At 38.0% G+C, this 17220-nt stretch overlaps 1 protein-coding gene across 2 annotated transcripts in view; it reads left to right on the top strand.

Moving 5' to 3' along the window:
• gpc6b (glypican 6b) overlaps positions 1-17220 on the top strand; it is a 68227-nt gene that overhangs the window by 27252 nt on the left and 23755 nt on the right. For both annotated transcript variants that reach the window (XM_058622353.1, XM_058622352.1), the window contains exons 3-6: positions 860-1251; positions 4129-4294; positions 16238-16368; positions 17031-17174. In XM_058622353.1, coding sequence (XP_058478336.1) covers positions 860-1251; positions 4129-4294; positions 16238-16368; positions 17031-17174 — 833 coding nt within the window. The remainder of the gene's footprint in view (positions 1-859; positions 1252-4128; positions 4295-16237; positions 16369-17030; positions 17175-17220) is intronic.

Below are 17220 nucleotides of genomic sequence, written 5' to 3'. Positions count from 1 at the left end.
TGGACATCCATACAGTGAGTCAGGAAATGTAAAATTGATTTCTTTAATCACTCACTGTAGGTGAAAGAAAGTAGAGAGTCTGAGCCGAAAGAGGAAATATCCCTTTAGACTTTCTAGTCTTGAACCATTTCCCTTTGCATTTAAATGTGCAGAGTTTCTGAGCCTATTTAAATATTAATCTTGGTCCTTGAATGGCAGCACTATCATTACAGAAATGTTATCATCTCATCTCAGCTTCTGGTGAGTCACAGACTTCTGAGGCAAATAAGATGGTGATGGTGGAAGAATGCACAATGGCTGTACACCCCATAGACAAACTGCGTTATGGAATCACACTATAGGAGGATAAGTTCTTCATCTGACAGCGTTGTGCTTCCACTATGTGCAGCACTGCTCCACTCTGAATTGGTGTAGAAGAAAAAATCATTCACCAATTCCTTTCACTCAAGCACACATCTATATTTGGAGTCTAAAGGTGTGATATAAACAACAGAGACTCCCTGCACTGCAAATACAAACCTTATTGCTTTCCAGAAATATATGAGGAGGGCTCCTATTGCAGTGTCAAAAGTTGCGTACTGGAAATGAAAATCAACAAAGCGGTGAAGCCTGTTCTAAAATGAAAGCAGCAATGGAATGCTTTAATCGATCAGCTATTTTTATTTTATTTTTTCTAGTACAGCAATTAAGCAAACTTTTGAAAACAAGTGACATTATAATGATGCTGTTTTCCTATTTCAGTCACAAGCAAGGGTGTGTGTGTGTGTGTGTGTGTGTGTACCCTTATAGAATCATTTATAGCCACAAATGAAAGAAAATCATGTTAGTAACTTTCTCTTTTCATTTCCTCTTGCCACAGAATTCTTCCTGGAGCTTCTGGAAAACACAGAGAGGTCCCTGAATGAGATGTTCGTGAGGACTTATGGGAAGCCTTACATGCAGAACTCAGAGGTCTTTGAGAACCTGTTTGCTGAGCTGAAACGCTACTACACAGGAGGGAATGTTAACCTGGAGGAAATGCTTAATGACTTTTGGTCACGGCTACTGGAGCGTATGTTCACACTGCTCAACTCCCAGTATGTCATCACTGAGGACTATCTGGAGTGTATCAGTAAGTACACCGACCAGCTCAAGCCCTTTGGAGACGTGCCCAGGAAGCTCAAGGCTCAGGTTACGCGGGCATTCATCGCCGCTCGCACATTTGTCCAAGGGCTCTCTGTTGGCCGGGAGGTGGCTCAGAGAGTGTCAAAGGTATTTTTACTAAGATTCTAACTCAATCAAATGCTTGTTTCTGTCAGGTTCTACCTTCTGTTTAATGTTCATTATTTGACCCCCCCCACAACTGAAATCAAGACTGTGGTCTTCACATTTGAACGCACACAAGATCTCTTGTGTCTCTCTAGTAAGCACACATTGTTTCAGTCAGGTGCTTTTCGGGTGCATGTTGTCAGGATGTTTTAGGCTCTGTGAGGTTTGGGTCGTGGCTCAGGAGAAATGCCCGAACCTTGAAAAAGAAAAGAAAAAGAAGAGAACCATCACTGTTGACTGCTGTCTTTCCTTATACTTGTTCACCCAGTGCACATAAGCCATTTATCACACAGTTGCCTTAGTATTCCATTTGATGCAATGTAATCTTAATGCCTTTGCAGTATATCATCCTGGGAGTGTGTATAGTTATGATCATGTACAAAGTAAGATTAAAGGAAAAGCAAAGGGCTAAGGCTCGGATTTATTCATACTCAACAAAAGGACTGCAATCCCTCTTATGTGTGTAGAGACAGATAAGTACTGCACTGCAAATCCCCAGCCATCCCACTTTCTTTTCACTACTCGTTTTGATTTTGCTGGGATATTTCACACCATCGCCATAAATATTTAGATGTTTGTTGCGCAGCACATGGTCACAGATACAGATGTGAATGTAGTAAGCCTCACTCATCAGAGACAATAGGAAAGACACTGAGGAGAGGATACTTTTCTGATTTTCTAAGGGATCCAACATTCATTTCTCAGGAGTCGCACCATAGTGCACTTGTTGAACTTGAAGTTCCCCCTAGTAGTAGTGGGGGGGAGGCTCATTTAGAAGCAGCCCGAAAGGATGTGTTGTTAGTGTGCGTTTACTGAGTTACACCCTACATTGCGTACAAGCCAGCACGTCCCAGCGTCACCTCTTGACATTTCAGTCATGACATTTCAGGTCATGTGTCTGCGACTGCAGTCCTTTGATCCCCAGGGTTTAAACTCATCATGAGGGATTGGGTGTAAGCATAACAGAATAAGACACCCTGCTGGAGGGGGTCTGTCTCGCAGTGTCTCTCAGATGTGACATCTACTGCCTGTTGCTGCTGGGATTGAAGTCTGTCTTGAATAAAAGAAGATGATGTAGTACTTTAGTGCAGCGCTTTGACTTACTCATGTTGTTTCTGGAGTCTGAGTTTCACAAACAAACTGTTTATCTCAGGTGATTAGCACTGTTGCCTTGCAGCAAAACGACCCAGGGTCATGACCTTTCTGCATGGTGTTTGCATGTTCTCCCCGTGTGTGTGTGTGTTTTCTCTGGGTACTCCAGTTTCCTCCCACAGTCCAAAAGCACGCACACACTCTAAATTGCCTGTAGGTGTGAATGTGAGAGTGAATGGTTGTTCATCTCTGCGTGTTGGCCATGGTGAATCACCCTGTGTCAGCTGGGATTGCCTCTAGTGACTCGTGACCCTCGTGTGGAGGATCCGTATTAGACAGATCTAAATGTTTTGACAGGTGTTGTGTTTTATACCAGGAGAACATGTTAATTGGTGCATTCACATCTTCACACATTCACACCTTCACTGGTGAATGATATACCAGTATCATTTACAGTGCTTAGCACATTTATTAGACCACCACCCAAAGCCACAGCTGCCCTAACTTAACAGCATTGGCAATGATCAAAATCATATTTTTATTTTTATGTAATGTTTAATCCATTATTTTTAATGCTAAAATATAATTATTATTGTTATCCATGCATTTTCAAAATCATTGTTTGATGAAAAAAAAAAAACTGAAGAAAATTGTAAAGCACATTATTATTTCTTGATTTCTGACTTCTCTGAGAAGCACACATTTGGGTATAAAAGGGTGAATTCAGTTTATTTGTCAAATAAATAACAATAACATTTTTAGTTTTAAATCCGTTATTGAAACTTCTAAAACATTCATGTTTTCTCGTTGTTATAACAGGTGGTCTCGTAAATATTTGTTAAGCACTGTATATAATCAAAGCACTCTCCCTTGGCCTATGTTTTTGTTGAAACAATTTCTCTCTATGGAATTCTTATTTCAATGATGTTTGATTTTTTTATGCACATTTTTGGCCAAATGAGAAATGTATCATTTATAAATATATGATATGGTATATGTTAACATGGCACATTTCCATTTTACTTTCTACAACTTGTGCTTTAACAACATCCTTTGTCCAGAAATCTTGTTTAACATGAAAAGTCAACTTTAAAAAAAGGCACTAGTCTTATGCCTGTCTGGCATAAGACCAACAAATTGTTTCTGCAAAAAAAAGAATATACTCACTATTTTAATCTTTAAAATGTTATCAGCTTCAAAAAATTGTTAATTAAGTGCAAGTTGTGGGGTCACAAAACACAGAAAGATGTCCAGTAGTTGTGACTGAGGCACTTCAAGAATATTGCATGCTTGAAATCATGTACTGTAATATGTCGATTTTAGTAGGTCACACATTCAAATTTGCATTAGTCATCTGAAATGCCATATAGCTTACACAAGGCAAAGCATTGCACTTTGCACCCCTTTTTTAGACGCTTCTGCAATTGCAGATTTGTCTTGGGGGATTTACAAGAGTCCGTGGTGATCTTTTGTCACTACAGCCACACTTCAACAAGCTTATATGGACAAACGATGTGGCAAATATAAAATGGCATCATTAAAGGGATTATATACATGTCACCTTTTCTTATGAAGGTGTAGAGCTGGTAGAATGCAATGTCCAGTAAATAGGTAGTAAATGGCAACAACAATTAAATAGCATGTAACTGTTTACTGATGGGAAGTAATCATGGATTTCATTGGTCCTGTTCAGGTACTAATGACTGCTGTCGCACTCTGTCCTCGCAGGTAAGCAGCACTCCATCATGTATGCGAGCGCTGACAAAGATGCTTTACTGCCCTTTTTGTCAGGGCATGCCAGCAGTAAAATCCTGTAAGAACTACTGCTTGAATGTCATGAAGGGCTGTCTGGCCAACCAAGCTGACCTGGATCCAGAGTGGAACCAGTACATTGGTAAGTATCATGTTTTCGTCTGTATAGTAAAGCTCTAATGCAGGTGTCTCATCCTCAAATGACCTGGGGGCCACTGAGTGTCTAGTTTTGTCGGTCAAATTCAAACGTTTTTCGAGGAAAATATATTGGAATATTAATATTTATGATGATATATCACAGAATTTCAACATAAAATTGTTTATTTTGACATGGAACGATTTATGTTTCTCAATATAAACATATTAATGATGAAAAACCATATATAAATAACTGATTATAACTTGATATTAAGTGGCAGGCTGCAAGACATTGATCGGGGGCCGCACGTTTGAGTCCCTTGCTCTAAAGTGGATATGAGGAAGAAACATAAACATAAACAAATCACACGATATTAGTAATCAAAATAAAAAGACAATTATATAAAATTGTTTGTGTTTCTTTCATGTAATTGTGGTATTTGTGTGCTTCCACTGTGTTCATTGTAACTCTATCATAAAGCATTTTACAATTTAGTTTTTTCAAACTTATATTAAAAGTGGTTACAGTAAAATTTCCGACCTTCAGCGTTAAATAGAGGGATGTATTCTTTTGGCAGAGGTTGAGTTTCTATTTTAAAACGTCTAGGTTTCAGCTAGGTCTGTGTTGTTCGTTTGTCACATTTTGAGAATAATTTCACTGACACACGTCACACGCGCGCTTTCCGTCTGTCAACATTTCCCTGCATGAAAAGATTTCATTTGTCTGTCTCTTGCTCTCCTGCTGGGCTAAATGGGGAATTGTAATAGGGCAAAAGTGCACTGCAGGGAGTGTTGACGTTTGTGGAAAAGAAGTTCACCGGGAACTTCTTCAACTTGGAGACAAAGAACACAGACATGATTGTGTTATTTATATATTAATTCATTTTTTATAGTGTTATAAAGATGCTTCCTGCTGATGATTTGATATCAAATGCCCACCATCCAACACTGAATTTGCATAGTGGCTGTTGTCAACTATTAAGTAGCTTTGACTTAAAAGTTATGTTTTAAATTATAATAAATAAAAAAAAACTTCATCTTATACATCGATTAAGGTTGTACCTCTTTGGATTTGTGCATTAAAATACCTATTTCCTCTTCCTGTAACACATGTTTTTACGTGTATTAGAGGTGTGTGTTTAGAGGTAGGGTTACAAATAAAGTAACAGTGGTAGAGTGAGACGTCTTTCAACTCAAAGGTTGTGGGTTTGATTCCTGGTTCCACTAGTTTAAATGCCGCCGTGCTGGCAGCATGTGAATGAGTAAGAAAGGTGAGTGACAGGAAATGCAGTGCACAGAGATGTGCTGTATGATTGTGTGGGTGAATGGGTGAATGGGTGAATGGCGGAGCTGTAGTATAAAGCAGCTTTTACTGTTATTTCTAGCAAAGTCAAAACACTTTTAGCTCTCCAATCGGTTTTCTGAAACACATTCTCCTCCACTAGTCTCTAGTCTTCTTTAGCACCGAGCCGTTCTCTGCTGCACACGTTTTATACCACACACTCTTTAAGCTTGTGACCTTGATGCAGTTGCACAAAGTTGTGTGAGCCACTGGGACACTGTGAACCATAAACCTAAACAATGAGCAGCTCAAAGCAGGTGAAAGCTGCAAAGAGCTCCCGGTCGATTCTCAGTGGAAGTTTGTGTTACAACGAGTCGTTTAGTATCAAAAAACATCTCCTAATAGGACAGATGAACAGTAATTGATTTATGATTTTGTGAAAATCTTGGATCAGCAACAACCTCATTAAGGAATAATAATAATGGAATAATAATGGAATGTTTATCAGAGCATATACCTTTCTACTACTAGACTTTATTCAGAGGTAGTTAAAAATATTAGAAAACAAACAAGTTTATTCATCTTATTTAGTCATTTGGATTACTCAGATAATATATTATATACATGTCATCAAGGCATTACATCTTACTGTTCATTTCTGTGACTATACATTGTATGTCAGGCGAGAAAGAAAATAATATTTTTCAGTCCTGTACTTTCACGATGTGGAACATATACAGTCATGTGACCTGAACAGCTCTATATGTTCTGCAAGGGCAGAGCAGCTGCAGTGCGGCAGGAGAGACGAGAAGACTGACGGATGCATGTTTGAGTTTGGGAACTTTTCTCTAAAAGCAGGAACGTAGTGAAGTGTTAACCTTCATTAATCAACTTTACCAGCCTGTCAATAGACCATATACTTCATTCCAGCGTACTCTTTTTGCGTTGTTTACTCATTTTGTTTTCAAGTGTCATGATAATTTTGATTTATGAGGAGGGTTATTTTCCTAATATATTGTTCTTTTCTTGTGTATGTTGTTGCTTAAAAGTAAAAAAAAATACCTCAGTGAGAAAATAATAAAGCTCTACGACTGCTCATTTCCTCTGATTAAAGTAAAGATACCTGTATTTGACAAATGATTCCCACTGTTTTCGCTTTTCCTTTGCGTCACACAAGGAGACCAGCATTCTATTTGATAAATATGCCACATTTTCCTACAATATACATAATTCACTTCAGCACAGAAGTGAATTACTTCAATCTATTTCTATACTTTCTCTCATTCTTTAGAACGTATAGAAATAGAATGGATTAATGGAAAATTAATGGATTTCAATTCATTTACTTTGAAATGAATTGTAATATGCTGCTGATAAAACCAAGTCTGCTACTGTCGCTTTTGTTGTCTTTGTAGCCAAGTAATCTGTTGCTAAGAAACACCTGTGAGAGCTCACATTCAACAGTCAACAGTCAACAAAGTAAACAAGGTGCCAACACAAGCTGTTGCAGCATGTCTCTTAATTACATTTGCAACAGGTCAAGCAGCATTTTACTCTCATGTGGTTTGAGTTGCTCCAGATATTGCAGAATGAATCTATTTTCATAGCCAGTTTTTATCCAGCAATTCACTATATAAGTTGTTAGAAAGAGAGATTCCTGCTTGCGCAGACACAATTGTTTTTTTTCGGTACGATCTAAATATACCCAAATAACAAAGAACACAATCCCGACAGGGCCACATCATTTATTCTGTCTTTATCAGAACTCTTGTCAATTATTATTATTAATTTGGCACTGACATTTATGCTCAATAGAGGAAGAAAGATTTTCAATTAGCTTAATTTCTGAGCACAAAAGAGGCGTTGGTGTGACTATAAATGATCAGGAATGCTCTTTCATGTTCCGCACTGACAGCCAGGCGAGTGTAATGTGTAAAGCAGTCAAGTAAATGTGTTATATAAGGCACCGTTAAGAGAACTGGCTTTGGTTTGAGAGAAATTGAGAAAACACCCGAGTGTCCTGCAGAGCCAATGCAATGCAGACATGGAGCTGTGATATTTAGCTTGAATGTCATGACAGCTCTTCACACCGCCATCATATCCTTACTCCACCGAGATGATGAGATTTTGGAGAGTTAAAAAGGGCGAGAAATCCTCTGAACCCACAGGCTGCGCACCGAAATGCAGCGATTTGGGTTTCTTTTTTAAACTTCTCCTCGCACAACTTTACTTACAGCAAACAACAATATCTCATGATACAAATTTCAGCCAGTGGGGAAACAAAAATAGACACTTATTCATACTTGTTAACCTCCCCCTTTAATCTTTTATCTGAGTGTGGAACAAGAAGAGATTGTTGCGGCTCTGCCACAAGTAGATCTGGTGTGTGTGAGTAAACAGCTGCTTTGCTATGTTATATAATATTCCATCGACTTGTAAAATCTTTCAAAGTGTCTGTATTTATTTTAGGTTTTATTTTTAATTTTTGTTTCTACTGCCTGTTCAAAAACAGTTGAAATGAATTGATTTTTGAGTCCAGTGCACTTTAAACAATGCAAGCCTACGTCTCATCCTTTGTCTGCATTTTTTATCATGTGATACACAGAACATGTATGCATTATTCTTTTAATTTATTAATGCCACTGCTAAAATTAGCACAGTATAACACCAAATGAGCTAAATAGAACCTTAGAGTAGATTGAATGTGCCCTGCTGAGTAGCCATGCAGGCTATAATCCATTTGTTCCCACTGGAGAACAAATCCTTTGCTGACCTCTCCCCATTCTGCTCCTAATCAGATAATCTATCCAGTGCATTAATTACAAAAGCTGATGGTAATAATATTTTAGGCAGTATATTTAATTAGTCAATTGATTTCAAACACCAGAATGCGAGTGAGAAATCCATTTTTTACTCTGTGCATCTCCTTATATCCTACCTAACAAAGCCCTCCATGTACAATTTGATTAAATTAAAAGTTAGAAATGTTCAAGTGTGGGGCTTCTGATGAACTGCTGCCAGTCTTTTCAAAATGCCCAAGCGCCCAAGCACCCATATACACCCAATCCTCATTATCAAACAGTCCAGAACATCATATTTCTGCATAAATCAATATCTGTTTTAAGATCATCTGTTTTGACAGTGTTTATTTGGGTTTTTTGTTTTTGTTTTTGTTTTTTTACCTTCTGTTTGACTATTTTTAACCATTTTTGATGTTATTTGCCAGGCTTTCAAATCAAAGTCATCTTCCTCTGAGGTTATTTAAATACCAGCCACATGCTGCAGTCATAAATATTGTCCTCTACAGTTTGTATTGTGTCATTTTTGTTTCCTGCTGACATGTTCTTGACATCTATGAGGGACCTTTTCCTCCTCCACCTTTAAATTATTCATTCATTTTTTTTTTTTTTTTTTTTTAAAGGAAATTGCTTGAGTGGGCCACAGTTTTATTTGCAATCTTGTTGAATAATGTTTACAAGCTGTTGCTGTTTCCTCCTGAGAGACATGTCACCACATTGGAAGCGATCTGCATCGATTCTATCTGCTCATTTCTTTTTAATTAGGTGATTTGTTTCACTCTGTAACTGGAGCCAGCTACAGCCCCACTGTTTATGAAAATTGAAGCCAGCAACATATCCTTTCCGCTGTGAAAAATTCCTCATGAATAAAATATTGACTAGAAAATAACCTTTCTCCATAACACATTGAAAGTGGACAGTTAGACCACACACATGCTTTCTGCTCACAGGGGTTTTTGAATGGTGTGCTTCTACCAGCATGAATTCTGATTTATCTGAGACCTTTAACACGTTACCATGATGTATTTCTCTTTTCACACCTGCAGAGAGACACAGGTTAAATATGCGCTTACAATGGAAATCAACTAACTCAACTAACTCTCCCCCCAAACAGATATTGTGCTTCTGACTTGGCTTTCATCATCAGGCATTTACTGTATATTAACCATACAGTAGGAGTTCAATATTCAATATAGGAGTATTCCTAAAGACTGAAATAGATTTACTAAATTAAAATGAACTCTACAATGGATCTGAAGTAGGGGGAGAGAGAGAGAGAGAGAGAGCACAAATAGGAGAGTAAATGAGATGAAGTGCACTGCAAATATAAGATAATTGTGTCATATATAGGAAGTGCATTTGCAGATGTCAGACACTATGAATGGTGACAGCCTCAAATTAACCTAACATGAAATAATCACCAGTTGTCATATGTCTTTTGCTTCTGTAGAAGCACTTATAGCAGTAAAACTTGATATCACATTATTATTTCTGAAATATAGGAAAAGTTATTTCAGCTACCACTTGCCACACCATTGAAATAGAATAGAATAGAACTGTATTTAAATAGGGACAATACAGTTAATATAGTAACATAGCATTAAAATGTAAATGCATAACAAGTACAAGCTGAGCTACATTACACACAATAACAATTGTCAAATGTTAAATATAAAACATAATTAGTACAAAAGAGTACGATCAAATTTGCTTAAACTACACTTGAGTGTACATGAGTACATGTTGCATTACTGACCTCTTCAGCTTCTTTCTTTGTGCCTTCTTCTCCTTATGTTCTTTTGCCCTGGAAGTCATGTGTTATACTGGGTGCACACTCGGGATGGGAATTGGTATCGGTCAGTATCGGCATCAGTCCAATAATGCACAAAATCACTCGATCAGATAAAAAATCTAAAATCTGATACAATCAGATCAGATCTTCTTCTTTTTGGGAGAACAATATTTGTTACACAGTTGGAGAATTGTGTCTTTGAAATTAAATAACAGCTTCATAGTTCATAAATGGTCTAAAATCACTGTATTGGACTAATATTGGACTGAAATGACAGTTGGCTCCCACTGATCATCATGAATTAGCGCTGAGCTTCCTTAAAAACATGGCCCTGAATATTCTTTGTATGAGCATATTCTGCCTGTCTAGGTGCCGTATTTGAATCTTTCTCACTCTCACTGATTTCCACAGATCTCTTGATGAGCCTTTAAGTTTAGCTTGTTCTGCATAATTACCTCAAAGAAAAACAGGGTCAAAATGAGTTTGGATCAGATTTGTGTGTAGTAAATCATTGCAGAGTGTGAACTTATGTAAGCACAGATAATAGATGTCAGGTTTCCACACATGCAACACACTAAATATGTGTCATGACCAGGCTTATAGGGGAAAACCTGATGGTAACATGAATAAGGAGACTCACTCTTCCCAACCACAAACTAAACAAACCATTTTAAAGGTTTCTTAAAAACAAGTTCAGAATGCCTGCTGGCAGTCTGGCTGTGAGTGGTAGTCACAGGAAGTCCCCCTGCAGCAAGGATGATCAGGCCTCTTATACCGGAACCAATCAGCTCCCAGGATCCATTCACTCAAACATCTCACACTCACATGCAGACACATATATTTGGTGTAATCTGCTCTTCACCTTCAGGTAGTTTGTGGTTTTCCTTCAGAAATTCTATCCAGACAAAGATGGCTTAAGAGCACAGCAGTCATTTTCAACGTTAGATTGAAGAAAGACGATAACAAGTGATATCTTGATAACTTGAAGTTAAAAAGAAATACTTAATATTTTGCAAATGCAAAGTACTCGTGATAAATGAATGCATTTATTTATTCTTCGGCACAATGACACTCAAAAGTAGACGTGGATTCTGCTCCCACCTGAATAAAAAGTGAGTCACTACGTGGCTGTAACCAAGCTGGGTTGCACTTATCAGCAACTTCAAACAATTCAATTATGAAGAAGTCGTGTCTTCTCAAAGCAAAGCCCACTTGTTTTTAGCAGTGATCCATAAGTATGTCGACATTTTTAATACTAGTGCAGAAGCCTGCTTATGTTTTTTTTTTTTTTTCTTTTTCTTATGATGAGATAGACATTGCTCACTGCTATGAATGTTTCTGTCATGAAGTGGTACCTTATTAAAGAAAGAAACACTCCACAGTCTTCTGGGAACAGTAACTTAATCTAGTTGCTGCCGGTTTCTATAGCAACCTGTCTGGCTGCCGAACCACCCATGAAACACTGGGTTAAGAGTTGAATTAAATAATTATGAAATTGTATAAGATTCTATTATTATTTGACAGAGCTTGGTTAGCTCTTATTTTATTTCCAGTCTCTATGCTATAGTCTAACATCTGTGTATTTATATTTTTAACATCTTTCCCAAAAGGATTTGTTTAAGTTCAGTAAAAAGCAGTAAGTAGGTTTTCAGCAGTGTGAATTATTTAGATCATTCAGAGATTTTAAATTTCGGCAGTTTCTACTTTCACATCTTAGCGAAGAAACTGCTGCAGAGAAGCACAAAAAGGGACATTCATATTATGAAACTAGCCTCTTTAACTTAATGTAATTGAATGATTTAAGATAAGACTTAAAAACACCAGATTATATGTTAATATTGTCCTCATTTTATATTTTGCTGCTACAGTGAGGACATTGCTTTTTTGTGTCCGGCTTTGTTTGGTGTGTATTTAAATCAATACAACCTCTTACTTCTCTTTCCTTTAGTGTAGAGGCCAAAGTTCTGTGAGTGTGGAAAAATATGTTCAAGATTGATCCAAAAACAGTTTACCTTCAAACTAATTACAAAAAAGATGACTTATTTTGCTCAAGAATATGATTAATAACCCTCATACATTATATAAAATATCAAAAGAAAACACTGTGCTCCTTTGACAGAGCTGCAATGGTTGAACAATGTGTCCTCACTTTGTTTAATGCGCAAAAGCATCTGTAGCTAAAATATTAATTTCCATTTAGTTTTATAGATCCCCGCTTCTCTAATCACTCCCACTTACACAGAGACATGGTTGAGCAGCTCTAATCAGAGATTTTCTTCCCACCTGTGCAAATATTAATTTGGCAGAAAGAGGGGGGGGGGGACCTTAGTGAGGAGAGAGAAATGATTCTCTCCGGTGTGTTTATGAGCACTGAGGCTTATTATTGTCTCTGCTGTGAGCCGTTTGGCGGCTGATGCGGTCTGTGGTTAGTGGTGGCGATGTACCGTGGAAAATGTGGCTTTGACAAAGTGCGAACTGTGATGTTGATTTCTTTGAAACGACAAGACATTAATGAAACTGTGCTTTTGAATGGCTCATTATCAGATTAAGTTCCACTGCAGCCACAGTGCCAGTGCTGCTCCAGTGCGGATGGTTTACGGGTTGGTGTGCTGCTCGTAACAAAGATGCACAGTGCAAATGCTAAAGAACTGAATAATGGTTTATTGTTATTGTTACAATGGTATGTAGTTAAATGGCAACACATATGAATAATAATAATAATATTTGCTATATCAATATTTGTTTTATTCACTAGTGTAGATAGCGGTAGTGATATTGAGTAAAGCATATAAAACATTTCAGGAGATTTAATAAACAAGTCAAGAAACCACCGACATCTGTAGGATATATATCCTTTGAGGATTCTGTAAATATTCATTTTTAAAAAGTGAAGCAGAAATGTTAAACACATAGTGGTGCTACTGTATATGGTCCTTGAATTATTTTCAAGGGGGGTACACTTGAAAAATATTCTAATTTTTCTATGGCTGACCTAAAAGTAAGGTTGACATATATTATCAGTTAGTCTAGAGTTGTCATATGAGAGTTTATATCAAGAGAACAGAGATTATTATTTTGAAGAAGAAGAAAAAGACTAGTTCTTTATAGTCCTGTGGGAAAGCATTTGTGCTGATGTGTTCTAATGTATAATGAACTTCTTTGAGTTTTTTTTTTATCAGATGACAACATGCGTTGGCATTTTGTTCTTCCTCTCCACGTTCATACCAATTCATACAGCACCATTAGTTGGTTGAACCACAGATGAGCTGTGCTTTACAGAATCCAAATTACACTACAGCCATTTTTCATCCCATGGAGCTCTTCACAGGCAAAGAGCCATAGATGGCCTTTTTCACTTTCCTTATTTGTCCTTGTCTGCTGGAGGCTTGCTGCTGGCTGACATAGCCTGAATTTAAGAGGACATCAATCTCGATAAAGAGGCAGAGCCCGGAGTAATATTACCTTCACAGATATTTTTTTTTTTTTTTGTATACGAGACAGCACAAATAAGCATGTCTCACATCACAAACTGAAACATTAACCTACACAATGGAACAAAACTGGCTCACAATGGGTTTTCACAGCATGGGTGCCTCTCAGTTTTACAGTATATGTCTGTATCCACTAAGGCACAGTATCAGCCCAGAATAGGGAAAGATGTGTCTATTTGCATGGCTGTGTCGTGATGATAACAAGATGTCCTCTGGCTGCCCACTGGCCTAACAGTGCTGCAGAAAGCAGCGCAGGGAAAATTTGGCTCAGAGAAGCAGCCAGGCCGCTGCGGACTGGACTTTGTGCACTCTTCATAAATGAGAGTCATTAATTCTCCATGTAGGTAGAAGTTTTCACATGTGGCGCAGGAGCCCTCTCTTCCTCGAGGGCAAAACCCGAACCCGACATCTTTCAAATCAGTCAGGACCACGTGTCATTCTTCTGCTTTCTTCTCTCTCCCCCTTCTGTCTCTCTCTTCCTGCGGTTTCTTTGCTTTCCCCGTGTTAGTATAAGGCTCCCTCTTTTTGTCAAGCCCATCTGATAAGTTGCAGATAAGTCACCATTGTTGGGAAAGATTGCCATCGCCTCTGATGCTGGAGGCACTCGTCTTTTCTTTTTTTGTGAAATACAAGTTGTTCCCACTTGGTTTCTTTGACCTAAATTTTCAGTATTTCCACTTGACAACTTTTAAGCTTATGCTTGAATTTGACTTTGTTGTATGTGTGTTTGTTGAAAAAAAAAAAAAAAATAAGCAGACATACCTGAGGCAGCGGAATAAATTTACATTATAATTAGATTAAATATGACAATGCCACTTTCAAATCATTTTGGGGGGAAATATAAGACAGAGATACAATCTCCAGCCTTGATTGCAGTTCAGTATCAAGAAATCACAAGGAAAAGCCATCAGCATCAATTGTAATGGATAATTAGCGACTGCCTTCTCTGATGGGTCATCTGCACTTCACCACACGGCAGCAGAGTGGTGTGATTGAACAGCTTGTGTAGAAAAACATTTGGCACTGACATACGGTAGTCTGTAGCCGATATTAAAATCTCAGGGTACATCACAGGCTATTTGCAGTCCACAGTGTAAACAAACAGAAGAGCTCTTCAAAGGCTCAGACTTAAACATAATTGGACAGGAAATGGAGCCAGAGAGGAGCTAATGTTTCTCGGCTCTTTTTCTCTGCCATTAGTGATCTCAAAATTTGGATTAGGTCGGCTGTTATAGAACTGGAGTGCATTTATTTTATTTTATTCTATGTAACATTTTTTTTTTCCTGTTCAGTATTTCTTTCCTATTTATTCTTTAAATGTTTGGCTATCATTCACAACGTTCAAGTATTATAGTTTTATATTAATATCTTGTGCACTTTAATATCTATATATGTACTTCAATGTCTATATATATATAGACATTTATATATATATATATATATATATATATATAAAAATACAGACACCATTTATCTTGTAGTTTATGGAAGCAGCAGCCATATTATTAAAAAATAAGGTATTTTCCACAGTTCGGACACTCACAAGCATGCCATTGTTTCTGTAATCTTCAAAATGATGGGATGACCTAATTTAGTCAGGAGGTAATTGTAGTCATTATGACGGGCTGCTGGTGAGGTCCTATCCTGGGAGGTCTGTGGATGGAGAAACCTCTCCTCACAGACCGTCTAAGTGCTGGCTCCAGGTCTGAAACTTGCACAGTTATGAGCTGGTGGTTTGGTGACGTTCAAATCCCTGTGCCACTGCATTCAAACGCAGAACCTCCGTTACAGAGACATAGGCCCATTAACGCACACCCTGTGGGGTTTCGTGCACTTTGACACTTTGCCTATGAGCTTGAGTTTGAATCATCACAGTAAATATCAAATAGTATTATACAAAGTGATTGCGGGTGTCCACAAATTGATTTTAATGATTCCATGACCTTTTAGTCTTCATTGCTCACCGCAGATGCAAGTCAGTGCTTAGCTTTGAAATGTCTTATCAAATCTATGGCTCATCAGAATTATTCATTACTACTGTGCAACCTCATTTTATTGACTTGGGTAATGACTTTGATTATGATGTGAATGTGGAGGTATTTGATAATACTAGTAGTGTAGTGAGTAATGATTACAATCCAAGACACAGTCACTATACCTCCACAGTATTTGTTATTTCTCTTTTGTTCTATACAACCAACAGCCCAAAACACAAATATTTTTAATCAATAGAGAGAAAAATGCATCTATATATGTAGCCAATGCTGGTCAATATTTTATACAATCACTCATTCACTCAGTACAAATTTGGTCAATATAGAATTTTAACATTTAAGCAAAACTAAAGTTTGTAAAGTCCTCAAGAGTATGACAAAAAATCCCAAACAGAGTGTAGCCATGAGTAAATGAAATGTGCCTTGTGTAATGCTGTGTTCTCTACAGTAAATGTGTGAATCAAACATCACTTCACTTGAACTGTGTTGCGTTATTTTCGTATGCAGAGGGTTTGTTTTCCTCTCTGAATATGTCTCTCTGCACCCACTCTGCCTCCCAACACAGCACCTCTTTACCACTGTTTTTACAGATGCCCTGCTGCTGGTGGCACAGAGGCTGGAGGGACCTTTCAACATTGAATCTGTCATGGAGCCCATTGATGTCAAGATATCCGAGGCCATTATGAATATGCAAGACAACAGTGCCCAGGTCTCCTACAGGGTATGTCAATTAGTTGAATTCCAAAAATAACACCTCAGACAGATTGCTGAAATCAAACTTCCCACAAATGAAATAGTGACTAAGAGGGAACTCGCTGTAAGCCACACGAGGCTGTGTCTAAGGTGTGCAGTAGAACACATTCTAATTATGTCCAAGTATAGGTCTTATATTTGAATTATATGTTTCAGTTTGGTCAGAAAATCTTAGTTCAACTAACAGTATTTAATGTGTTTCCTGTGTTTTACTGCATTTTTCTTTGCCCACAAAATTGGACTCAGCGAGGAAAAAAAATTGTAGGTGGTTGTGAAGTTTTTTTTTTTCCTGCCCACACAGTTTCAAATGTCAGTTTTCATTCAACGCTAAATGCTCTGTTGGCTTTCCCATGCAACAGATGCAGTTTTGTTTATGGTTTAAGTATATGTGGTGTTTTCCCAAAACCCTGTAAAAACTAAACTCCATCATCTTAAATAGCATTGGTCACAGCTCCTCGTCGAGTCACCTCTCAACATGATTACCTCAACTTGACGTAGAGTACTGTCACGTTGGTAATGTGGGGTGAAAGCATCACAGGACCTTAACAAAACAGCATGTTGTCCCTATTTTCCGCATCCAAAGTAATTCAAACCCCTGACAACTGGGTGCCCATGTTTTTGTAATTGCAGGTTTTTCAAGGTTGTGGTCAGCCAAAACCCGCAGGAATGACTAGGTCTACCCGTGGTGTTTCGGATGTGTTCAACGCCCGCTTCAGGCCGTACAGTCCAGAGGAGCGGCCTACCACTGCAGCTGGCACAAGCCTAGACAGACTGGTAAGGAGACAGAGCACATGCTGCTATTTTCAGGCAAGACACTGCC

Source organism: Solea solea, chromosome 2 (genome assembly GCF_958295425.1).
Source record: "Solea solea chromosome 2, fSolSol10.1, whole genome shotgun sequence".
Classification (NCBI taxonomy): Eukaryota; Metazoa; Chordata; class Actinopteri; order Pleuronectiformes; family Soleidae; genus Solea; species Solea solea.
This window is presented reverse-complemented; position numbering and strand designations above follow the sequence as displayed.